General features: G+C 40.9%; 1 protein-coding gene across 1 annotated transcript; it reads right to left on the bottom strand.

Moving 5' to 3' along the window:
• Nucleotides 1-2,846: 2,846 nt before the first annotated feature.
• On the bottom strand, nucleotides 2,847-13,850 carry LOC136760026 (maestro heat-like repeat-containing protein family member 1). The gene is made up of 25 exons (XM_066715251.1): nucleotides 13,800-13,850; nucleotides 13,130-13,162; nucleotides 12,729-12,853; nucleotides 10,242-10,403; nucleotides 9,862-9,987; nucleotides 9,662-9,772; nucleotides 9,433-9,512; nucleotides 9,005-9,110; nucleotides 8,583-8,678; nucleotides 8,154-8,261; nucleotides 7,877-8,009; nucleotides 7,652-7,743; nucleotides 7,317-7,469; nucleotides 6,887-7,032; nucleotides 6,462-6,579; nucleotides 6,232-6,368; nucleotides 5,973-6,110; nucleotides 5,618-5,732; nucleotides 4,677-4,814; nucleotides 4,370-4,558; nucleotides 4,004-4,153; nucleotides 3,700-3,831; nucleotides 3,449-3,551; nucleotides 3,286-3,351; nucleotides 2,847-3,106 (listed from the first exon to the last, which is right to left on the bottom strand). Exons 2-25 carry the CDS (start codon nucleotides 13,149-13,151, stop codon nucleotides 3,024-3,026), a joined length of 2,829 nt encoding a protein of 942 aa, XP_066571348.1. The 5' UTR covers nucleotides 13,152-13,162; nucleotides 13,800-13,850; the 3' UTR covers nucleotides 2,847-3,023.
• Between the last annotated feature and the right edge of the window lie 13,295 nt (nucleotides 13,851-27,145).

The following is a 27,145-nucleotide window of genomic DNA, read 5'->3' as shown; positions in this document are numbered from 1 at the left end:
CCCGGAGGCTCTAATTCCCATCATCTCAGGGATTCTTTCCATGACATTTTCCCTCGTGGTATGGGACTGCTGGAGAGTCAGGCCGTGGAGCAGCTGCTCCTGTCCTCCGAACCTGCAACGCTGTCTGAAGCTGTGGCATCTGCCCTGAGGTGGCCAGAGCAGGTTCGTTTCTCTTGTGCTGGCGGTTGGGCGGTTGTCCCCTTGTCGGACTCCTGTGCAGAGCCACTGCCTGTCTTGGTTTTTGATACTCTTTCTATTCGAGCCAGTGCCAGATCTAATGCACCCTCCAGCTGCAATAGTTCTGGGTCTCGCACTTTCACCCCATTCCCATCGCCATCTGCGAGATGCTCTCCGTCACGATGCTGTTCAGCCTGGGGTTTATCGAGGTCCCGATCTCCCTTTCAGCGGGTGTTGGCAAGGCGGGTCTGTTCTTCTGCTCAGGAGGGCGGTTCACCATGGCGGGGCCCGATGTTCTGGACTCTACAACTCTTGAGAGTCGAGGCAGAAGCCCCACTCCCTCCTCCAGCAAAAACAACGACAACGGGCCCCGTCATGGTGAACTGCCCCCCTGAGCAGAACAACAACAGATCTGCCTTGCCAGCACCGACAGGAAGAGACAGCAGAGCTGCGGGAGGCACTGGGCCGAGGGACGTCGTGGCAGAGACCGTCTCACAGATGAAAACTGCCCCCCCGGCAGCAACAGGACGGGGGATGAGAAGGGAATCCCAGAATCGTTGCAGCTGTAGAGTGCATTAGATTGGGTGCTGGATCGGACAAAAGGAAAAGCAAATCCAAAACAAGCAGTGGCTCTGCACAGGGGTCCGACAAGGGGACAACCGCCCAACCGCAAGCACAAAAGAAACGAACCTGCTCTGGCCACCTCAGGGCAGATGCCACAGCTTCAGACAGCGTTGCAGGTTCGGAGGACAGGAGCGGCTGCTCCACGGCCTGACTCTCCAGCAGTCCCATACCTCGAGGGATAAGGTCATGGAAAGAATCCCTGAGATTATGAGAATTAGAGCCTCCGGGACAGAGGAGGAGAACATGCTTGGCCCGGAGGTCATCGGACCCTCACCTCAGACCTGCTCTCTGCCTCCTGAGGAGCAAAGCCCGGCCTAGACACGCTGGTCTCTAGAGTACAGATGTTTGAGTTTTAGCTTTCCACATGCACCGGACTGGCTCCTTCTCGCTCTCTCTGGAGGTCTGTGACACCGCTGAGATGCCGGTGCCTGGACAACAACCCCAGATCACGATGGTGCCGGCGCGGTGAACCACAGCCTGCAGAGAGGGGAGATTACACCAGTGACAAAGAGCCGGTCCGGAGTGAAACAGCACTGGAAGCAGAGACAGAGAGCCTCTCAGGCAGAATCACTATATAATGAGATGCACACATTTAATCATGGGGGCCAAACAGGCCATAATATATCAGATTGTGTGCATACTATACTGGATCACAATTATGTATGTATATTGTATTGGTTTGTGTGTGTACTGTATTGGTTTGTGTGCGAAATGATTTCATGCATGAAAGTGCTTTTGTGCAGCAATACACATCTTGTAGACCAAAATGCACATTTCGTTCACATAATTCCCGTTTTGTCACACAAAATGACCTTTATTTGCACATAATGAGTATATTCTACATATACTGCATGATGTGGATACAGTATATCCACATCATGAGTTTGTCCTCCTAAATACTTGCTGTGGATGAAAAGTAAAATGCACGTTGCCTTCCGTGGACCGAATATACACCCGAGTCTGCATTATGTCCACAAAATGATGTCCTGTGCACATAATGTAAGAGTTGCATTTCATTTTGTGGACGAAATGAAAACCCTCTTTCATAATGTCCTCCACGAAATGAACTGCAGATACTGTTCTTTTCCTGACAAAATAGGAATTGTGAACAAAATGTACATTTTGGTCGACAAGATCTGTATTGCCGCACAAAAACGCTTTCATGCATGAAATTTTGTCTGACACAAACAGCGCCCCATAACTGTCAACCATAGACACGGTGTGAACAATATTAAAAAAGTAATCTGTGATGTCTCGCTCAGATGACATGTCAAGTCATTCAGTAATGTGTTGCTTGAGGACAAAGCTCGCACTGCTGCTTCCGCCTTGATTTCCCTTCGTCCCTAGTCCTGCCCCGCCCAGTTGAGTCACGTGAACAACCGATATGGTACTCACACAAACCATAACAGTACTCACACAAACCAACACAAACCAACATAGTACTCACACAAACCATTACAGTACTCACACAAACCAACATAGTACTCACACAAACCATTACAGTACTCACACAAACCAACATAGTACTCACACAAACCATTACAGTACTCACACAAACAAACATAGTACTCACAGAAACCAATACAGTACTCACACAAACCAACATAGTACTCACACAAACCATTACAGTACTCACACAAACCAACATAGTACTCACACAAACCAATACAGTACTCACACAAACCAACATAGTACTCACACAAACCATTACAGTACTCACACAAACCCACACAAACCAACATAGTACTCACACAAACCATTACAGTACTCACACAAACCAACATAGTACTCACACAAACCAATACAGTACTCACACAAACCAACATAGTACTCACACAAACCATTACAGTACTCACACAAACCCACACAAACCAACATAGTACTCACACAAACCATTACAGTACTCACACAAACCAACATAGTACTCACACAAACCATTACAGTACTCACACAAACCAACATAGTACTCACACAAACCAATACAGTATGCATGCAAAGTTGTGAACCAAATATAGTATGCACACAATCTGATGTATTATGGCCTGTTTGGCCCCCATAATACTGAGATGAACGCACTATATTCTGAGACACAATCTGGAGTGTGTATAGTGTATGTACCATGGGGTGAATTATGTCCCTAACGGCGTCCCCCCATACTACTGCCTGGAATTCCAACACGTTGAAACGGAGAGCCCCTCGGGGGGAGGGGCCGGGCCCATGCATTAGGCCTGCAGGAAGCGGACCATGGCTTCTGCTGCCTTCTTCTTGACCCTTGAATCTTGGTCCTTTAGAAGGCGAGAGAGACCTGTGACGAGAGGAAAATGCTGTAGATACACTTTGCTTGGCAGATTCACTGATGAATGATAGGGTCTCAAATCAAAAGCTTTTGATTCTTTCATGTTTTATAAACTGTGAAAACTTCTGGCATCAGAGTAATAGCAAAAACACTGCCGTCAAAGTGATGAACTAGAGACGTTCACGTACCTTTGTTGAGTCTCATCCTAGGAATTAAGTTGAAGAAGCCTTTCTCCATCTTCTCAAGAAGAGCCCCTGACACAGAAGAACAACAGGTGTGAGACAGTGCGACTGCTTTACATAGTGGGACAGAAGCTTTCTTGACAGAGCTCTGTTGCTCTGGCTCTCTTACCGATGAACACAGCAGCACTCGCTCTGAGCTCTGGGTCACGGCTCTTCTGGTAGCGTAGGACAACGTCCCGGTACACCCCCATCGCACCGGGGAAGGTCTGTTGCTAAGAGTAAAACAACATCTTTCAGCGGAAATACAAGAACCAGTGGTCTGAAAACAGCATCAGACAACCAGGCTTGGAAAACATTCCCACACATGATGAGCGGAACCCAAACAGAATGCCAAGAGGAAAGTCGTGAACAGCGACTTACAAGGACAGCGGTCACCTCCTTGATGAAGGAGGGGAGTTCCAAGGGCACTCGTCCAAAGTGCTCCTCAATCAGACTGGTGAAGGCTGTGCGATTCAGAGCTGGCGCACACTGCTGCAGAGTCCGCTGGCAGGCCTGGGGGGGGAAGAGTCATATCACACTGAGTAATACAAAGAGAGCTGCCATTTGTTCTTTGCTCAGAGGTCGTCAGGTTGGCTGTATGGTCTTTACCCCCGTTATATTCAATTTCCACATGGTGCCATTTAAAAACATACCACTGTGGGTCTTCACTGCCCAGCGTATTTACCTGGGAGACTGCTGGGTTGGAGTCCTCGAGGTGGAGCAGCAGCCTGGCCAGGGAGCCGTGACACTGCTTCTTTAATACTTCATTCCCAACAGCCCTCTTCACTAGCGCTCCCAGCAGAACCACCGTGGCCCTGCGGATCTCCGGGTCCGCCTGCAACACAAGCACATGGACAGACGCGGCACGTCAGCACTGGCCTGTCCTCATTCGGTAATACAGCTTGAAGTAAATGAGTAGAAAGGCGTACGAGGAGCTACACTTAAACTCCACAGAAGAATGTGGTCGACATCACAGCGAGTGGGAGATTGACCAGATCCAAGAAAAAACATAATCTTCACAATGAAACCAAGGAAACATTCTAAGACATACCTTTTCTATGCAAACCTTTGCCTGGTGGTAAACTTTGGGGATAAGTTTCTTGACTGTTCCATTCTCACAAAACTGGAGGCTGGTGCCCAAACCAGAGATGGCCCTCAAGATAACTGGCTTTCCTTGCTCCTCCGACATGGAAAGGGCACCGGTCATCTGCTCCAGTTGCTTTGTAGCGTATCTGTGAATCTGAGCAGAGAAGAGGGCCGTGCTCAGCCTCCATCTACACACATATGCTGTCAACCGACCAGAGACTCATCCAATTCCGACATTAGACTCCAAAACTACTCTAGTCATTTCTCTTTACCTCCTTCTTGGGCAGAGTCTGCAGCCCTCGCACTGCCAGACTGTCAATGTCCTCCAAGGACTCTCCACAGATCGCCAACAGCCTCTCCATGACGCCTGGTGACCAGATGTGATCAGTCAGGTGTGGGTGTTGCAGAAGCTTTGAAAAGGGAAGACATGGGTAAGTCTGAGACACTGCAGGATCAATTGCTTGGAGCAGGAAGACATTTAAAAGCGTTTGAAAAGATCACGAAAATCCTGCTGGAGAAAGGACTGCATCGGACTGCAATACTGTGCCGGACAAAATACATTCATTTTTTGGGGAATAAATACATGCAAACATGTATGACTATGATCAAACATCCTGGAGTGAAATTAAATGTCCCAATGTCTTGAGAAATCTCTCAAAATACTTTAAATGTCTATAGTTTAATACTGAGTAACTTATGGATCCCAAAGTGTTGTAGCTGTATTTATATATACATTTATTAGTTGTTCTTAAGAAACTACATATACAGGCTGTGACTGTATATTTAGTACTGTATATTTCATGATATGCTAAGAGGCTACACAGGACAGATTTAAACACACGCCCACTTTATTTAATAATGCAATTTTATTCTCCCACAGATGGATAATAAGGGAAATATCTAGGATATTTAAGGTATATTATTAACTAGATGAAATGGGAATAGATGCGACAATTTTCTAACAAATACCATCATGTTTTTAAGTGATGTAATTTGTTTTATAAATATTTTTTCATTACGTCCTGGTTTCTACACCTTTGGTGTCTCACATTCACTTCCTAGGGCAGCTGTACCTCACGGCAATGAATATAAACTCTGGCGTACAGTTACAGTTACACGGTTACAGCCCGGCCATGCGGAGGTGCACCTAAACGTGGCCAGTGGAAACGAAGTATAATTTGGTTATATGAAAGTCCGGGGAGATGACACTCACAGCAGAGAAGAAATCCACCACGCAGATCTTCTGGCTCTCTCCCATGCTGCTGTACCGCTCACAGAGGGAAGTTACCACAGCAGGCATGCCAGGGGCATCGAACCTCAACAGCGCCCTGTCGTTCAACAGAACAAAGTAATTTATTTTGCAACTTTTTCTCTAGCTAATTACGGTTTATCCATTTGTCCCTGCTAGGGGTTTGATTATTATCAACCTGGATGAGTCGTCTAAAATTGCCCTCTGAAAGGGTGTCTATGGAAAGTTGGTGGCCCTATTAATCATGTATTAATAAATGTCTGTAGGACAGTTCTTTGGATCTGCTCGGGGCCTAATGCTTGAGCCCAGCTTGTCTTACCTGGTCAGCAGGAAGATCCCCTCAGGCTCCCGACCTGGTTCCCTGAGCAGTTCCCATACTCTGTCCCGGTCCATGTGCTGAAGGACATCGCTCAACTGTGCTTGAGACAGCACAGCCTTCAGGGCGTCCACAGCGGTGCTGGAGAGAGAGCGGGACCATATCACTGGACTGGGCGTCGGAGAAAAATTTGTGCAAGTATAATAACGGACGACAGTTTTCTGGTGTGATTCACCGCTGGCTCCCCAACACAAACTCTTACCTCCTGACACTGAGGCCTGCGTCCAGAGCTGGACTCTCAGGACCCAGAAGGGGCAACAGGCCAGCGAAGAGCTCCACAAAGTGCGTGTTCAAAGCCTCCAGGCTGTTCTCAGACAGGAAGTCCACTACAGCACGGGCCTGACCAAGGCAAAGAGAAGCAGATTCAAAACGAGTCCAGAAGGGACAGTTCCGGGCCGTGCCCTCGTCATGTTGGGCTTTCTAGTCACTTACCGCCACGGCTTGCCCTGTACTAGCCAAGGCCATCAGCTCGCTCAGTGGCCAGAGACCCCTGCTGATGGCCAGGATGGCCCCCCACAGCTTGACACACCACTTCTGCTGCTGAACGGTGCTGGAAAACAATCAAACATGCATTATGTGCTGACCTACAGTAAGTGACTGACCGTCTCTCCCCCTTAATAGGAAAGAGAGGCCGACACACGATAGAATTAAGCTTGGGATCATGAGCAGGTGGACATTGCGTGGCTCTGATTGTCTAGGTAATCCAGGATAACTGCGTGAGTCGTGACATCTGACAAATAACGAAGGCATGATTGTCGAAGCTTTTTAAAAAACATTTTACAAGGTGTGGGACTTCAATCATGTTTGATCCCTCAGAGAATGTTCTTCACAGGCCAGTTTAGATTCATAAATCCCACCTGTCAGCAGACGAGTAGTTGATGAGGGAGTTGACGACCGTCACACTGTCCAGTCGGAACAGTTGGAGAACACCCTCCTTCGCGCTCTCTCTCACCCTCTCTTCCGCATCCCTCAAGCCCAGAAATGCATGGAGCACCTGAGGAAGCTATAGCACAAAGGAGAGAGCAGGTTATAATCCAAAAATGGTTTCCCTGCATACACTCCTATTTCTGCCTGCAAAAGATTCTATAAAAAATCAGATTGGAGGACTTCTAAGGCTCTTATTCCCTAACAGGGTTGCTGCATATTGGGTTGGGTGGTTCAAGCTGCAAGACAGACGTGTGGCCTGAGCTGAACTTGCTGTCCAGCTGACCAGAAGCCCAAACACTTGCTATACAGAAGTTCAGAGCTGTAACTGACGCTATAACATTAAAGCACTGTTCCTCTCACCAATCCAGTGAGCTCAGTGGGGTGAGCTTCCAAGATGCTGCACAAGAGAGTGCAGGACCCCTGGGCAGAGCTGGTCTGGTTGTCTTTGAGTCCTTGACGCAAACCCTCAATCAGTCTCTCCTTCTCCTGCCGAGGGAAACACTTGCCGACGATCTGAAACACAGGAACGCACTCACCGCTCAGTCATCAACCCAGCGCAGACACTCTTAAAGTCACCGTCAACTCATTAGACTATGCAGTTGCTACAAGCGTGTTACAGACGTGCCTCAGCGCATGACTCTGGAATCTGTAGAAGGCAGACTGTAGACACGACAGGCATGGAGGCACGGTTTTACCTGGAGGAGAGCAGCACAGGTGTCCGGGACAGAGCGGCTCCGTTCAATACATCGGATCAGGTCTTCCAACTTGTTCCTGCCAAATTCAAAACCTGTAAAGAAAAAAAAAATGAAAACCTAAAACTTTGTACACTGATAGAAACAGACACACAATGTAAAGTGCAAACTAATTACTGTCTGCAGTACTTTACAGAACTGATCACTTCATAGCAACACACTCAGTACCTCCTGTACGCAGCCAATGGTCCAGAAGGACTCTGATGCAATGTGCTGCCTTTCCCCTGATCACCGGCTCCGGGTCAAAGCATCGTGGAACTAGGGATGCCAGCAGTTGGCCTAATGGGAAGCTCCCTTGCACCTGTTGAAAAGAACAGACACCCGGAGATCAGTGCAAAGCCCAGTTTCATGCCCCAGCATCGCCACCCTCAAAGACACCCGCCCACCGTGTGAAAATCAACATGGAAACACCGAGCCACACTGAGAGGCCTGAATCCTGGCTCACCTGCATGGATTCAGCCTCCATCCAGTAACCTTCCAGGAGAGCGGTGATCATCGCCATGGCCCTAATTCGTTTGACATCAATTACAGACAAGCCCAATGCCTGCAGCGGCTGAGGAGGGAGGGATGACAGGGGGGGGGGGAGAGAGAGGGAGACAGAGGGGAGGGAAAAAAAGTGAACAGAAAAACACATTTAAAAGATTTATCAATGTAAGGGCTTAACTCTTTAAGGAACAGAGGGACACAAGCTATGACTTATATAGAAATGTTAGGTTGATTTCAAGATTTGAGGTCATAATTTGTACAAGGATACAGTGATCTGTCCAGCCTAACTGACTGAATCAGCCCATCTACGCAATCAGCCTTGCCCCGTCTCTTGAACAGCCCAAAACTCGATGGTCACTCTGCTTTAAGGCAAGGTAAAGGGTCTCACCTTCAGCAGCTCCAGGAGGGTGTCGGGGGTGAAGTCCAGCCGTAGCATGGCTCTGAGCAGGGCAGAGAGACTCCTTGCATTGGCAGAGTACACCTCCTAGACAAGACAGCAATCAAATACAATGTACACTATCTGTGTGACAGATGTGAATGGAACATTTGTAATCACATTCATGTCGATATATTCATGTGAACAGTTCTTGATGACGATGAGCACTACTACACTCTTACAACTCTGAGTATTGTAGACAATCTCTCCTCCCTGGACTCCTGTTTCTCGCAGGAGATACAGCACAGATGATTGCATAGTATTGTTCATTCACCAACATTATTATTATTATTAAACACTGAGAAATGTTATTTTCAGCTTTGGAAATGTTTAAATATTCATTATCAATTGAAAGTGTCAAAACAGATCCTTACCTGGAGTGAATCCCCATTGGGGGCCAGCCAGGGAAGAGTTAAGACATCCTCGACAATCAGCCACACAAGATGCAGCTGCTGTCTCCTGAGGAAGGGCTTGGCTCGGCTGGGGAAACGAGAGAGAGTGTGCGGTTATAGGAACTTCAGCAGAGCACACAAATCTAATCCATGTTGCTTTAAATTGATAATTTCAGCCAAAACATTGAACTAATGAAACCCATCACATTTTCATAATACAAGACCCACCCAAATTCTGGTCTAGGTTTTCTATACCCATTTACTGTGAGGCTTGTTAGTCAACAGAACACATTTCAGGGTTCTCAATGTTTTAGGCGAGTGGTGCGTCACATGGGGGAAAAGAAACCAGGCCCTGACTGACTATCAAGAGTTGAAACACATCTCAGTCATGTGGCTACAGGGACAGTTACCTCAGGATGGTGCACGTGTCCAGCGCCCGCTGGCAGAGGGACGGGCTGGAACTGTCTGTGGGCCGATCCTTGATCAAGGTCTGAGGGGGTGGAAAAAAACAGGTTTCTGACACTTTCACATCATGGTATTTGTGACTGATGACACAACATACTTAAGGCGGTGCCAGTGCCAGGTGACAATACTCACAGGAGACTGATCTTTCCCAGCACACAAGGAAACCCTACTTACCACCAGCTCACCCAGAAGCTCCTCTTTGAAAGGGAAGGTGAGTCCAGCGTCCTTGACTGTCCGTGCCATGAGGCCGAGACTGACGCACACGCTCGCTCTGACTGTGGGGTCCTGGGTGAGAAAGAGCACAGCATCTCAGTCTCTGGAGGTTGTCATGCACAATCACACTGGTTTCCTTGTTTAAGATATCTTTTGCCTACCTCGGACCTGAAGAAGGCACTCATTTTGGGCAAAATGTCAAACTCAAGGACCTCTGCAACGTCTGATTTAGGGCTCATGCGGGCTATGAACCCATAGCACAGTACCACTCTGCTGAGCACATTGGTCTGCCGGAGAAAATGGATAAGGTTAACCAAGATTGGAGGAACTTCATTTGGACTTGAAGGCAATTGCTAAATACTATATGAAAACAGAAAGATACAGGAGAACATGAAACAGAACATACAATGATCAAATGTTAATTTACCCAGGACTGTAACATGTACAGATCCATCTGGGCTTAAATAGTGTCAGCAGTTTCACATCTTAAAAAACACAATTGCTATTCTGTAGGCATGTGTGAACAAAAACGATTTTGTACCTCATTCCTGAAGTCTCCCTCCAAGTTTGGGATGGAGACAGGCATCTCAGAGAGTCCGACAGAAATGATTGACACTATCAATCTCTCAACATCAGGAAGTGGTTCGTTTCTGGCCACTGTCTCCACTGCCTCGAGAATCACAAGGCGATCTTCTGAAGCCACCTATTGCAAGAGGAAGAAAAGGAAAAAAATAATACCCTCTGTGTTGGTTTCCAGTCCGGGCAAATGACAGATTGACAGTCTTATACTAACTTTAGATTACTTTGATCTTCATTTGAACCCTGTTCTTTAAAACAGTCCAGTGAAATGATACATATTTGGACAGTGACACACTTTTTTAGCTCTGTACCCCAGCCTATTGGATTTTACCGTGTAGGAATTACGGCCCTTTTCATACATTGCCCCCCATTTTAGGGGATCAGGTCATGGTCATTGGTCAAATCCAATGTGCTGGAGTACAGAGCTAAAACAACAAAAATGGTGTCAATGTCCAAATACTTGTGTGCTGCACTGTATATGCAAGTGTATACTTAATACATTAAAAAAAAAAATATATATATATATATATATATATGTAGTGTTATGTTGGGTGTATTTGGATAAGAGCATTTGGGCTCTGAGCTGAAGCACTGATCTAAAGAAGACCTCTCCCCCCCAAAGTTATCAGATTTCCTTAGCTCATCAGCTTGGAACTGGTTTGCATCAAAGTGACAGTTTTGGGGAGGATGGCACCGAGAAGAGGCCAAATAGTTTGGAATTCTGCTATGAGATGTCTGGAGAAAGGGGCCTGTAGGTGATAAAAACTCTTTGAAGTGGATGAGAGCCGAAATCCCGACATAGAGCTACGAACCCAGGCCAACCGGCATTTCCAAAAGATGGCATGGATTGACATCAGTCATAAATCAAGCCCCCCTCCAATAGGACACTGGGGGCTGAAACCGAAATCCAATCTCAAGAACTCAGGAACCAATCACCTATTGATCTGACAGACTATAAGGAACAGCGGACAATCTTTCTTTCTCTCTCTCTCTCTCTCACCTAAACCAGAAACTCGCTGCCACAGCTCAACCTGTAGCTCTGTTGCCAGAACCAGAACCAGAACCCAACTAAGTCTTTGCCGGCAACAGAAGAGTTAAACTGGGAGAAGGAGATTGAGCCGTACGAAGAATTCTTTTAAAGGACTTTATTAAATAAAGAACTTTACAGACTGCGCTGCCCGCCTGTGCCCACCTGATCAGTGGAGTTTTACAGCTGGACAATTGACTAAGTCGACTGTATACGAAAGTGTCAGTCATTTAAATAGCTATTTGAGTCTTAAGAAACTTGACCCTTGGAACAAACAGGGCCCTGCTTTCCTCAAAGACTTCGTCTTCAAGTAACTACGGTGGAACCCCTGCTTACAAAGAAGATTTTGTGCACAACCTTGGAGCCTTCAAACCAGTGGAAAATCTGTTTGGAAACGACTCTACATTCACGAAACCCCAACTTCCAGGTGCATCGACTGAGTGGAAGTTCTTGGACAAAGCCGAACCGGACTGCCTTTGTTCCAAACCACACGGACCTCGTGCCGTGTGCTGTTATCTGAGCCCGAAGACAGAGAGGCCTCTCTGCGACGAAGTTCAGATAAGTTTAACAGTTTGGAGTTCGTGATTCATGACATTTGAGAAATCAATTCGAAATTTTAATCTGTGATTCATAACTCTAGAATGTGTAATATCATTTAGTTTTCTTAAATATAAATGTGTGTTGCATTAAACTGTTTTGTTGATAATTTTAGAAATAAAATCTGTCAACGCCGAGAAATATCTTCTCAATCCTGTTTAACTGTTTAGTCTGAAATTGACACAAGTTAATAGACATTAGATTATTGGTGGCCCTGCCTATCCTTAATCATTGAATAATAATCAGTTAAGAGAAATTGTGGTAACAAGTAACGATAGGATCTTTCTCGGCACCTAAACGTAAATGAGACTGATATATATATAACGAGAAGTTACCTGACATAAACACTAACCTGCGTAGTTATTTAATGTCTGACTAATAATACTAACGAGAGACTCACCTTCGTATTACTAACCGGTATTGTAGTCAATGTGTTTATAACCTTTTTTGTTTAACGATTTGTGTTATCATATGCGATCCCATGGTCTTTGATTTGGTCACGGAAGTGATTTGTCTTTGATTTGTTGATCTAGAGTTGAATTTTAATTAGTTTTTCCCTTTTGTATAATTAGTGTAGTGCTACATTTAGTCTTTGTTTTGAATACATTTGACAATTTATATCTTTGGAATTGGTGTCTGCGTCCAATTATTACAGAAATTGAGTTCTACAAGATTCCAGGATTCGTGATAAGGTGATACTATAAATTCACTTCTTTAATTGAAATTTATAAGTGTACCTTACGCTACACATATATACATATATATATATATATAAATGCATCAAAAAGTGTGTGGGGGGTAAGCTTTGTTGAGGCTGTACTTTACCTGAGGTTTGTTGGCCAGGTACTCCTCAAAGAATGGCAACTTATTTCGAAGACATTTCTCGAGGCAGTCTAACTGACTTTGAAGGTCCGCTTCCTCATCTGCATCACAGGAAGAAGAAGTGTTGCCTGGAAGAGAGACGCACATCAGTTCTGTCAGAAGATATTCAGACACAGTGACTGTACTCCCGATGTTCATTTTGATTCCCTATGCCTATGCCACCAGGGAATTATGGCTGTCTTCGCACTTCAGAGATTGGGTGGGTATTATTAAACAAAAGCCCATGTTTAGTTGTGTTCTTTATTTAAAAGTTATCTTACAGAATAGGTCAAGCGAAGGAGAATGACAGACTCCTACAGAAACACATGGCATCCCAAAGCCGTTACATAATAAAAACATTTTACCTTGTTTTACCATCCTCTTCATTTGTTATTCTTCTGCATAATACAATATAAAAACACAGTTAAGCAAAGCAAAAACAAATTTAAGCAACGGACTAATTTGTTAAATCATTGAGAACCCGTGCAAATGAGGGTGATATACTCATTAGCAAAATGAATAACTAATTAAAAATGGGTTAAAAGAATGTTAAAACAAATATGTACATGATTCCATTATTCACATTGATTTTATATAATGAATTGGAGTGTAAAAAATAAATACAGTATCAATGCATTCTGCTAGTACAGTAACACCCTATCAGGCCATATTTAGAACAAATTACACTGACACAAGATGACCATATTGCATTTTGTTTTCAAATACATTATATATATATATATATATATATATATATATATATATATATATATATATATATAGTTATAATTAGAAAATACTTTGCAAATCTCATTTCATTTCCTTCAAAATCAACATTTCCAATAGAAAACTACAGGTAAGTCGCGTAAGCTGCATTTCTTGTCAGTAGGATATTACAATAGTATCATCAATTAAAGCGGAGCTGCTTATAACTTCTAAACTGCAAATGACCAATACAATGCCCTACTAAATCTATCCGATGATATAAGATATTAATACACAAACAGAACAAAAATAAATTAAATACAATCTCACCAACTCCAGAATAGGTTCTTCTGACTGAAAGCACAGCTAATGATTCTTTGCCAGCGTTTTATATGCTATTGTTTGCAAGGCATGCTATGATGACGTAACAATTGCCCAGTGTCACAGTGTCACAGTGTCAGTATAACCATAACGACGATGAAGATGATGATGATGATGAAGATTATATCGCATAAACATGCGATATAATCTTCATCATCATCATCATCATCATCGTTATCGTTATACTGACACTGTATATGCATTGATAAATAAATAACGCGTGAAAAACATGAATTATTGAGTAATGCGTTTCACTTCCGGACTGACGTAAGTCACCCTCTACCCACAATGAAAAGCAACTGTCGTAAATATACAGCAGTACCATTATATGACAACATTCAGATTGTATTATAATACGATTAAATTGTGTTTAAATTGCCAAAATGCTGTTCTTTGGAAAATAAAAACAAAATACGTGATATTATCGTAAAAAACACACACATAATCAACTGTACATATACAAAGAATAGCCTACATTATATGTCACAACACATAGGCATATAACGAAATACCAGTTTATTTGTGGAATACAAATGAATGTGTCAAACACAAATATCTTCACGACTGTAATAGCCTACAGACACAATACTGCTAAGTGTATCTGTATAATAATGAATTCAAAAGATCTCACCGAGAGCTGATTCATTTTGTATACACGTCGGCTGTCTCGTCTGCCTGCACGGCAACGCCTGCGCTTTAATGTCCGCCATGTTCACTTGACACGTACAATCTAACCGCTCCTTCTGGGCTGTTCTGGGGTCCCAAATACCATGTTTTTATCATGTCCTTATTGCCAGAGTTTGTCCACACGGTCAAAACAAAAGAGCGATTTTCCAAGTTGCGGTAAAGGCTCTTGTTCTTTCCTTTATTATCCTTTTTGGGGGATCGCAAGATCTGTCGGTTGATGGCGACCTAAACCTCATTCAAACTCGTAAACTGGCCATAATCGCTGGCCCCACCCGCGAAACTCACGATTAATCGCCCGCGGTCCGCGCTTTCTGAGCTCGCTGGCTTGCCATACTGGCGACCAGGGTTGGCAGATTGGGGGGAAATCAAAGCCATGGGGGGAAAAATAGGGGAAAGATTTCATGGGGGATAATATTTTTCAGATGGGGGGATTCAGATTGAAATGGGGGATTTCTGTAATATTTTATTCATATTTTTCATTCTTTCTACTAGTTATGATTATGTTATGATTTCACTTCCTATGCAGACAGGCTTAAAGGGGCTGTAGAGTCAGGGAAGGAGAAGTGCAAGGCGATGCTGGTGCAGATGGCACATCAACTGAAGGCTCGACTGCCACCCAACATCAACATACTGGAAAAACTGGACATGCTGCACCCAAAAGAGGCATTATCACAGATCAAGAGACCCATCACAGCTATTGCGAACGAATTCCAGGTGGTATGCAAGCCAAGACATAGGAGGAACTGAACAACACTGGTCCAATTTAACCAACAAGGCCTGGAACAAAACAGCTGATGAGTCATCCTTCTGGATTGGGGTGTGCGAAGACACGGATGCTGCCGGGAACAAGCAGTGTGGTAGTGAGCTTGCCCTCACCATGTTAACTCTACCAATTTCAACTGCAGCAATGGAACTACTTTCAGCACTGTCACACTGATGAAAACAAAACTAAGAAACAGACTTCAGTCCAAGACTTTGGAAAGTCTGCTGCAAGTCACATACTGCTCGGAGTGGAAGGGACAGGACTGCAGGAGCTTTCAGCCAACTCCACAGATGCTGCAGAAGTTGAACAGCAACATGTACAATGTCAGCAAGAACAGGGCTGTCTGGATGCTCTATTTGTGGAAGCCTAAGTTTGTAAAGCATTTTTCATTGGCAACTGCATTTATTCTCACATTTTATCCGTGCAAGGTATACCCAATAATACACACACAAAAAAAATGGTATTGTTTATTCACATTTACTTATGGGGGAAAATTTCTGAAAACAGTTGAAAATGGGGGATTTTTTTTCCACCAGTAGGGGAATTTTGAGAGAAGTGTCTGGCAACCCTGCTCACGACGTTACTGTTACTTCCTGTTATTAGCATCCGCTTTAGGCGTGCGGCGCACCAGCGTGTCTCCCAAATATAATTGTATACATAATAAAATGGATATTAATAACATTATATATTTCAATGCATTTTATTTTTTGCAATAAATGTACCCAGTCATATTGCTTATATGACTTATTTGGATGCGGTTTCATTACTGAGCATAAGGCAAACTCCTGAATGTTTCGGGGAGAGCAGAAACTACACAAGGTGTTCAACAAAACGCAACACAATATTTAATATATTGTGTTGCATATATATAATAAAGTACATTTGAGATATGGATGCTGTTTCCAAGAGGGTACTTTTCATTAGCATGTTATTTAATTTGCAAACATGTGCCTGTGTCGATTGCCGATATAGCCAGAATCATATAAGTGTGTGAGAGCAGCCAGTTTCTGAATGGGAAACCTGTGCCCTGGCACCGCTGCAGGAATTCAGAGCCCTTTAAACCACCGAGCGCAGCGCAGTCACATCAGGCTGCTGGTGCTTGACAGTCATACCCAGCTGATGTGTGTGGTGAATCCCAAGTGTATTCTGTGAAAGCAACTCCTGACTGTATATGAAATGATCTTCCCCAAGACTGCAGCTACCTTAAAGGCAAGGGGCTTCCCCTGCCTGCCATACGTTGTGGGTTTCTACCCCCAGCCTGGACTTATTTGTGATATTTATTGTTATTTATAACTCTAAAAGGCGTATCTTTAACAGTTATATATACACCTTACTATAACTCTGTTATGGTTCCATTAAGTAATAAAGAAGTATTTTCACCTTCAGCATTTCCTTTCATGTTTTATAGTTATTTCCATTGACATTCTTGCTAAATGATGCCATTATATATGCACTGAAAGTGAAATGCACAACATGTACTCAAGAGGTAAATGCACATGAACGCATATAATCTATTCAGTATATAACCTGCTGTAGATGTGTGCAGGTGTTTGTGTGTGCATGTGAAAATCCAGGAAAAGAAAATTACAGAATAATGTTAAAACCACAGAACACACCATGGTGTACTTAATATTTTATTTCAGTGTATTAACATGAATGGTTTAATACAGAGCACATTTCATGTCAAAGTAATGTCATTAAGTTACATTGGGATGGCAAGTGTCATAGGCCTTGAAGTATAGTGTACTGTTCTCCGTATGCATTACTGTGCATATTTCAACACCTTCACATCAAGGAACCGGAAACACGATCTTCATTTCCACAGGGATCAATAACATGAAACAGCGTGAAACTGGACAACAAAACAACAATGTCTACATAAGAAATAATTCAATCTACTCTAAAGTAAAGGCTAGATACATCGGTATTTGAGTCGATGAAAGATAATTCACATATCTTACTACAATCTTAATGCATTTGTTTAAACAGCTACACTGAAAGATAGTATGAAATATTACTCCCACTAATCCCACTAACAACTAGCATAAGACTAGGCTAACAGCAGTTAAGCTAACACACTGTGTTTATCTACATCACAAAGTTAACTAAAGTATCCAAATTCACACCTAATAATATAAAATGAAAGACATATACAAAATGAATACAATATGTAGAGACAGAGCTGTATCAAACCATAAGCAGTTAACTGAAACAGGACACCTACAGCCCCACCAAGAATCGTTAGCCCCACCTTATCCCCACCATGGAACAACCAAGATAAAAAGGCAATAAAAAGGCAAACACAATGTTAGGGTACGTTGTCAAAAGTGTAGAATTTAAAACAAGGGCAGTGATGTTCAGACTGTACAATGCACTAGTTAGAGCTCATCTGGATACTGTGGACAGTTCTGGGCTCCACACTTCATGAAAGATATCGCTGCTCTAGAGGCAGTTCAGAGGAGAGCAACCAGACTTATTCCAGGTCTGAAGGGAAAGTCCTACTGAGAGACTGAGGAACTGAACCTTTTCACCCTGGAACAGAGGAGACTACGTGGGGACTTGATCCAAGTCTTCAAAATCATGAAAGGCATCGACCACATCAAACCAGAGGAGCTTTTCCAGATCAGCAGGGACACACGCACCCGGGGACACAAATGGAAATTGGGCTTCAAGGCATTCAAAGTGGAAAACAAGAGACACTTCTTCACACAGAGAGTCGTAACAAACTCCCCAGCGATGTGGTAGAAGCTGAAAGTTTGTGAACATTTAAAAACAGACTGGAGCGGATCCTTGGATCTCTCAGTTATTAATGGACACCAAACGAGCACGATGGGGCAAATGGCCTCCTCTCGTTTGTAAACTTTCTAATGTTCTTTTGTTCTTAAGAATATCCCAGAAATAAGCGCAGCCCGTTCGAATTGCGTCACTGCGTCATTGCTGCGTGAAACTGCGGGCGTCCGCACGCACTGTAGTCTGAGCCAAATTAGTTAACGTTAGCTAACGCTAGCTGCTAGCTAAGTAATTTGGGAAATTGTAACATTGCTAACATTAGCAATGCTCTTTTGGCTACCAAACGGCTCTTTAACAATAAAGTCAAACAGTTTGCGATAGTTTGACTATGATTTTTGTTAAAACAATTCTAATTAAATTATTACATGAAATCATACTCTACCTTAACCGCAATGTATTTAAAAATGCATTGGTTTGTTATGAAAGGAATGCTATTAAACATTTGCATTTAAAGTTTAACTTTTTAATGTATACAAACAAAGTGCATATGAATCTAACCATTCAAAACTAATACAATCTGAACAGCATAACAGCATATTGCACCTTATCAAAGAAAAATAAATAACAATTTGCAAAACAGCAGCATCCCATTAATTGAAATAAATGTAAAAAAGAAGGATGCTAATACACGTGAATTTAAAGTATAACTTTTTTAATGCATATAAGCAAAGTGCATATAAATGTAACAATTCAAAACGAATGCAATCTGACAGACAAAATAGAATATTGCATCATATAATCATTTTCCAGCTGTTGTTTTCACAGCTGTCCTTCCTCTCTCTCCTCGGCTGCTGTGAGTGAGTTGGAATTAGTTAATTCTATTCATGTAAATATTTTGATTATTCATATCTTAATTTGTTTATATGTTTATAAATAGATTCGGGTCCTCTGCTGTGCGAGCTGGCTCTTAGACATATGAGAAGCATACACTATATACTGAGGCTGCATACACTTTTATTATGTATTTAACATTTTCTTTGCTTCAAATCCAAATCACATTTTAAACCATGTGGCTGAGCCTGCGACTCACAAAACTACCTCGGGTAGTCGTTGAATCCATCCAATCAAATTGCAAAGAGGAGGAGTCCGCTTTCAACCGCCCTGCAGGTTTGAAAGAGCGACGGAGGGAATTCGTTTTGAAGGAGGAGAGAAGGATAGAGCCTGTATAACACTATAATACTGCACTTAATACAATGATTAAAACAGTATAACACTGTATGCATGTACGTGTATATGTTTAATATTTAGCTGATTCACCTGTGCAACATTAATCATACAATTGTGCATCGAGTGGCTACATATGTACGCTGTTAATGTAAGAACCTACAGCATACGGTCTTGCAGTTTTTTTAACATACATGAACACTACTTTAAAGGCTGCATTCAAGCCTGTATTCATACCAATGCAGTCCTTTCTGAGTTCAGTCACACATATGACATATATTCACAATATTCAGTGAAGCTGCGTTTATATTGCATGCAGAGCAGACGCACTGCAATACCCGAGCTCTGAATCTGTGTGAAAAGCCCGGTCATCAATACAGCGGTGTAGGCGAGTATATTACCCCAGGTACCCGTGCTTTACGATTACCCCAGGCCAGTCAATAAAGCTTTTCTGACACACCTGTCTGTGATAGTAAAACTAGATGTGCGCTATATTTAACCACATCCATGGCATTGAAACGTGCATTGACATACAGGCTATGGTATAGAGGACAGGAATGACAAACGCTTTCATGAAAGACCTGCTGCTCATACAGGACACGAACTTGAGTTAATGTAGTCTACGTACTCCGTTTTATGCACAATTGTATGATTAATGTTGCACAGATCAATCAGCTAAATGTATTAAATATACACGTACATGCATACAGTGTTAAGTGCAGTATTACAGATTTAGTAATCAAAACTGGAAGTCCCGCCTTAGGATGTCATCCAAAATGGCTGACATCCATCTTGGTAAGGTCACAAGGTCATCTGAGAAGGTGGTAGCCATTTTGTTAGGATGATATCCATCTTGATGAGGGTGCAAGGGCCACCTGACAACAGGTCACCGCTACCACACCCTGTTGGTGTGGGGGTGTATTGTTTAATGGGTTAAACTGTGCTTTTAAGGTTATATGTTTTATAATACTGTGTTGGTAAATTAAAAAATAAAGAGAATACGAAATTAAAGTTTTAAATACATCTATCTATCTACCTATATATTATTTAATTTTAGGTTATAATGTTTTATGGTACAGTGTTAGTAAAATACATAAAAAATAAAAGAAAAATAAAATAAAGTTTTAAATACATATATATAGATATACATATATATATATATATATATATATTATTTTAGGTTATGTTTTATGATATTGTGTTAGTAAAAATTAAAACAAAAAGAAAAAAAAAAGTTTTAAATACTTATTTTATTTTAGGTTATAATGTTGTATGGTAATGTGTTAGTAAAATATATATATTTTTTTTCTTTTTTCTTTTAGGTTATATGTTTTACGGTACAGTGTTGGTAAAATAAATTAAAGAATAAAAAAGACTAACACATTTTTAAATACTTATATATTTTTTAGGTTATCATGTTTTATGATACAGTGTTAGCAAATTAAAAAATAAAAAGAATGACAAAAAGTTAAAAATTTAAAAAGTATTTACCAGAGTGGGGTTCGAACCCAAGCAGACATATAATCCATGTGTTTTTAGTTTATATGTTTAGGCTTAGGATGATACTGTTAGCAAAATTAAAAGATGAGAAAAAATCAATTAAGAAATGTATAGACTTTTTATAATATATTGCATCTCATTGTGTATATACACACATACATATATGTATATATATATATATATATATATATATATAACAAACACACATATATATCTTATGCTATATTCATCAACAGACACTTTCTTAGTGAAATGTATAGAATTATATATGTATATTTTGACCAGCCCTGTACTTATAATTTTTGTTAAATTTGTGAATGCTCAAATGTAGACTTAACATAGATCATATGAATGTATTGCATTTCATTACATATTTATGTATAATATATATATATATATATATATATATATATATATATATATATATATTATTTTAGGTTATGTTTTATGATATTGTGTTAGTAAAAATTAAAACAAAAAGAAAAAAAAAAGTTTTAAATACTTATTTTATTTTAGGTTATAATGTTGTATGGTAATGTGTTAGTAAAATATATATATATATATATTTTTTCTATTTTCTTTTAGGTTATATGTTTTACGGTACAGTGTTGGTAAAATAAATTAAAGAATAAAAAAGACTAACACATTTTTAAATACTTATATATTTTTTAGGTTATCATGTTTTATGATACAGTGTTAGCAAATTAAAAAATAAAAAGAGAATGACAAAAAGTTAAAAATTATTTTATTTTAGGTTATATGTTTTATGAAAAGTTTAAAATTTAAAAAGTATTTACCAGAGTGGGGTTCGAACCCAAGCAGACATATAATCCATGTGTTTTTAGTTTATATGTTTAGGCTTAGGATGATACTGTTAGCAAAATTAAAAGATGAGAAAAAATCAATTAAGAAATGTATAGACTTTTTATAATATATTGCATCTCATTGTGTATATACACACATATATATATGTATACATATATATATATGTATATATATATAACAAACACACATATATATCTTATGCTATATTCATCAACAGACACTTTCTTAGTGAAATGTATAGAATTATATATGTATATTTTGACCAGCCCTGTACTTATAATTTTTGTTAAATTTGTGAATGCTCAAATGTAGACTTAACATAGATCATATGAATGTATTGCATTTCATTACATATTTATGTATAATTATATATATATATATATATATATATATATATATATATATATATATATATACACACACACTCACCTAAAGGATTATTAGGAACACCTGTTCAATTTCTCATTAATGCAATTACCTAACCAACCAATCACATGGCAGTTGCTTCAATGCATTTAGGGGTGTGGTCCTGGTCAAGACAATCTCCTGAACTCCAAACTGAATGTCTGAATGGGAAAGAAAGGTGATTTAAGCAATTTTGAGCGTGGCATGGTTGTTGGTGCCAGACGGGCCGGTCTGAGTATTTCACAATCTGCTCAGTTACTGGGATTTTCACGCACAACCATTTCTAGGGTTTACAAAGAATGGTGTGAAAAGGGAAAAACATCCAGTATGCGGCAGTCCTGTGGGCGAAAATGCCTCGTTGATGCTAGAGGTCAGAGGAGAATGGGCCGACTGATTCAAGCTGATAGAAGAGCAACTTTGACTGAAATAACCACTCGTTACAACCGAGGTATGCAGCAAAGCATTTGTGAAGCCACAACACGTACAACCTTGAGGCGGATGGGCTACAACAGCAGAAGACCCCACCGGGTACCACTCATCTCCACTACAAATAGGAAAAAGAGGCTACAATTTGCACAAGCTCACCAAAATTGGACAGTTGAAGACTGGAAAAATGTTGCCTGGTCTGATGAGTCTCGATTTCTGTTGAGACATTCAGATGGTAGAGTCAGAATTTGGCGTAAACAGAATGAGAACATGGATCCATCATGCCTTGTTACCACTGTGCAGGCTGGTGGTGGTGGTGTAATGGTGTGGGGGATGTTTTCTTGGCACACTTTAGGCCCTTAGTGCCAATTGGGCATGGTTTAAATGCCACGGCCTACCTGAGCATTGTTTCTGACCATGTCCATCCCTTTATGACCACCATGTACCCATCCTCTGATGGCTACTTCCAGCAGAATAATGCACCATGTCACAAAGGTGGAATCATTTCCAATTGGTTTCTTGAACATGACAATGAGTTCACTGTACTAAACTGGCCCCCACAGTCACCAGATCTCAACCCAATAGAGCATCTTTGGGATGTGGTGGAACGGGAGCTTCGTGCCCTGGATGTGCATCCCACAAATCTCCATCAACTGCAAGATGCTATCCTATCAATATGGGCCAACATTTCTAAAGAATGCTTTCAGCACCTTGTTGAATCAATGCCACGTAGAATTAAGGCAGTTCTGAAGGCGAAAGGGGGTCAAACACAGTATTAGTATGGTGTTCCTAATAATCCTTTAGGTGAGTGTAGTAGCAAACACACACACACACACATATATAATCGTTTTATTTATCAATAGACACTAAAGACATGTACACCACTTTTCTTAGAGAGACAAAGTGAAGCAGAATTTGTGAATAATAATATTTGTAAAATAATATATAATATATGCATATATAATATAATTTGTTCATGCTCAAATTAAGAAAATACACAAACACACACATGATGGTGACTTTTATTGTGACAAACAAGCATTTTACAACATGATTTTACAACATGAAACATACTCAGAAGTAGAAAAAGACTCCAAACAATACTTGAAATCACTGGCTCACAACACCAACATTGGACAGAAAGAAACACTGACCTGTATGGAGTAATGTCATTCCATAACATTTCCAACATATTCCATATATATTCTATTAAGTATTTTACTGTTGGCTTCTTTTTCAAAGTTATACACGATTCTGGCAACAAAGTACATCCGGTATATATTGTAAATAAAGTGAGAAACACTTAAGTTTCTATTCCTTTGGAAATACCTTATTATTATATATAATTATATATTATTATATAAACGCATACAAAACACAGAAATAGGGACCACATTGCAAGGATATAATAACCACAAATGGTATTTTACTGCAAAGTTTATGTTTTGTAAAATTATTTATATGACTTCTAGGAGTAATCTGCAAACTACATAGTGAAAAATGCAATCAGTCTTCAGGAAACACGCACAGCAGACAGAAATAAGCACAATGTTGTATTTATATGACCCAAGACTGCATTCTACAAAACTCTGAAATTCTGAAAAATCAATACAAACTCTATGTTTTGTAAAATGGCTTATTTTACAGACACAGAAACAGAAACAGAAACAGATAGGTTCATCCTCAACATGTTCCAACACTTACAAAAAATATTATGTAAACTTAAAGGTTTACCAGTAGCACCGGGGTATTATTAATCTATTAATCTATTCATGCAACTTTTAGACACTTGTCTAATACAGAGCTAACAACTGCATTGACTGTGGGTAGCAGGGTTTAGACACTGCTGTGCGCTGGGGTTTAAAATGACTCTAGGCCAGGGCTTCAAAACTTTACCACATTTTCAAATCAGCCTCCAACCCCTAAAATGCTAAGGCGTGTTTTTTTATATCATATGTATCATTTTGTATTACTATGTACGTTAATGTGGTTTATACTTTTGATTTAAGGTGTTAAACATAATTGTATCATATTTTTAAATTGCAAATATATAGAAAAATAACAAATACTATATAATAATAATTAAAAAACATTAAACAAAACTCACCCTGACACCCTTGTGCACTGTGTCAACAGTTTGTCAGTGACTTGTAACACAAGGGCAGAAACATGAATTCTCAGTCTCAGAGGGTGTTTCTGTCCAGTGTCTGTTTTGACCATTTTCAGTTTAATTAATCCACAGCATTATAAGCATTGAGACTGTACACAACTTTCAGATGCCTTGTACTTTAAGATATCTTGTATATTTAGGCTACTCTGTTATTGCTTGAATTAAATGTTATTTTATTAGGCTTTTACTGGCTATTAGAAATAACTAAGATGAAGGCCTAAACTGGCTATCTAGTAACTGTTTAGAAAAAAAATGGTTTTCTGTGAGTGTGCTAAAGAAATGAACTTCAATCATTTCAATCATTACAGTGAACTAACTTGATACACCTAACAATTGCTTAGAATGAAATGCTTTTCTTTATGAAATGTAAGGTTAGTGCTCAAAATAATTAGACATCTATATTTCTACCTCAGGTTGATTATGTTGACAGTTTATGGCTGTGCTTTGCCATTCATCCAGATTTCACATTGTTCTCTATGGTTTCAGAGCATGATTAGCACTAGTTTAAGTACATTACTCAGAATATGGCACTCACCATTGTTTGTTATACAAAATGTTGTAGCCTGAAGGACAATAAAACATTGGTTTATAGTAGTATACTAGGCTATCATAAGTAATTTACCCATGTACATAAACAACTTACAGTCTGAATTAAACCTAGTCACAATGACATGTAGCTGAATTCAAGAGTCAGTGGCATGCTTTTTTAGTTGACAAGGGCAAGAGTTTTAAAAAGTTTTCTAGTCTTTAATGTAGTTTTTTCTTATCAGTCTGTGTGTGTGTGTGTGTGTGTGTGTGTGTGTGTGTGTGTGTTGAGCTCTTGTGTTTTATATCATACACAAAGAGTATGGAACAAACTCCCCAGCCATGTTGTTGTTTAACTTTTTGGCTGTGTCTCACATGTACCAACTTTTAAAATCTCAATTTGACTTCCTAGTAAAAGTTACAAAGTGAGAGGGATTTAACCAAATGTGTCAATATTGAGCTCTTAAAGGGAACTGTATAGAAACAACTCATTTGTGCTATTCAAATAAGTAAACTGTGCAGCAATAATCAAACTGCTCTGTAGTAAAAAGCCATGAAACCCGGTCTGATTACATATTCTTTCTTTTATTGTTATTCTTAGTTTTCTCTCTGGATCAGTGTCCTGGAAAATGACAGCACATACTTGGGTGTGAAGCGGCAGAGCCCTGAACGTGGCTATCAGTAGTAAGCAATGGCTACATTCTAGATAAGGCCCTGCAACCAGGCATAGCCATATCAACCCCATGACAGAGCCAGAGAGATCTACAGTGGGGGGAAAAAGTATTTGATCCCCTGCTGATTTTGTACGTTTGCCCACTGACAAAGAAATGATCAGTCTATAATTTTAATGGTAGGTGCATTTTAACAGTGAGAGACAGAATAACAACAAAAAAATCCAGAAAAATGCATTTCAAAAAAGTTATACATTGATTTGCATGTTAATGAGGGAAATAAGTATTTGACCCCTTCGACTTAGTACTTGGTGGCAAAACCCTTGTTGGCAATCAAAGAGGTCAGAAGTTTCTTGTAGTTGGCCACCAGGTTTGCACACATCTCAGGAGGGATTTTGTCCCACTCCTCTTTGCAGATCCTCTCCAAGTCATTAAGGTTTCGAGGCTGACGTTTGGCAACTCGAACCTTCAGCTCCCTCCACAGATTTTCTATGGGATTAAGGTCTGGAGACTGGCTTGGCCACTCCAGGACCTTAATGTGCTTCTTCTTGAGCCACTCCTTTGTTGCCTTGGCTGTCTGTTTTGGGTCATTGTCATGCTGGAATACCATCCACGACCCATTTTCAATGCCCTGGCTGAGGGAAGGAGGTTCTCACCCAAGATTTGACGGTACATGGCCCCATCCATTGTCCCTTTGATGCGGTGCAGTTGTCCTGTCCCCTTAGCAGAAAAACACCCCCAAAGCATAATGATTCCACCTCCATGTTTGACGGTGGGGATGGTGTTCTTGGGGTCATTCCTCCCTCTCCAAACACAGCAAGTTGTGTTGATGCCAAAGAGCTCGATTTTGGTCTCATCTGACCACAACACTTTCACCCAGTTCTCCTCTGAATCATTCAGATGTTCATTGACAAACTTCAGACGGGCCTGTACATGTGCTTTCTTGAGCAGGGGGACCTTGCGGGCGCTGCAGGATTTCAGTCCTTCACGGCGTAGTGTGTTACCAATTGTTTTCTTGGTGACTATGGTCCCAGCTGCCTTGAGATCATTAACAAGATCCTCCCGTGTAGTTCTGGGCTGATTCCTCACCGTTCTCATGATCATTGAAACTCCACGAGGTGAGATCTTGCATGGAGCCCCAGACCGTGGGAGACTGACAGTTATTTTGTGTTTCTTCCATTTGCGAATAATCGCACCAACTGTTGTCACCTTCTCACCAAGCTGCTTGGCGATGGTCTTGTAGCCCATTCCAGCTTTGTGTAGGTCTACAATCTTGTCCCTGACATCCTTGGACAGCTCTTTGGTCTTGGCCATAGTGGAGAGTTTGGAATCTGATTGTTTGATTCCTTCTGTGGACAGGTGTCTTTTA

Source organism: Amia ocellicauda, chromosome 1 (genome assembly GCF_036373705.1).
Source record: "Amia ocellicauda isolate fAmiCal2 chromosome 1, fAmiCal2.hap1, whole genome shotgun sequence".
Taxonomy (NCBI): Eukaryota; Metazoa; Chordata; class Actinopteri; order Amiiformes; family Amiidae; genus Amia; species Amia ocellicauda.
Note: the sequence above shows the minus strand (reverse complement) of the source record. Positions and strands in the feature narration are given on the sequence as shown.

Bases quoted from the DNA above. Each gene is read 5' to 3' on its own strand.
- LOC136760026 (XM_066715251.1), bottom strand. From the start codon at position 13,151: ATGAAGAGGATGGTAAAACAAG. The intron at 10,404-12,728 runs GTAAAGTACAGC...CTCTTGCAATAG, and splicing joins ACCTGGCCAACAAACCTCAG to GTGGCTTCAGAAGATCGCCT. The intron at 3,832-4,003 runs GTAAATACGCTG...TTCCCCCCCCAG, and splicing joins CCAACCCAGCAGTCTCCCAG to GCCTGCCAGCGGACTCTGCA.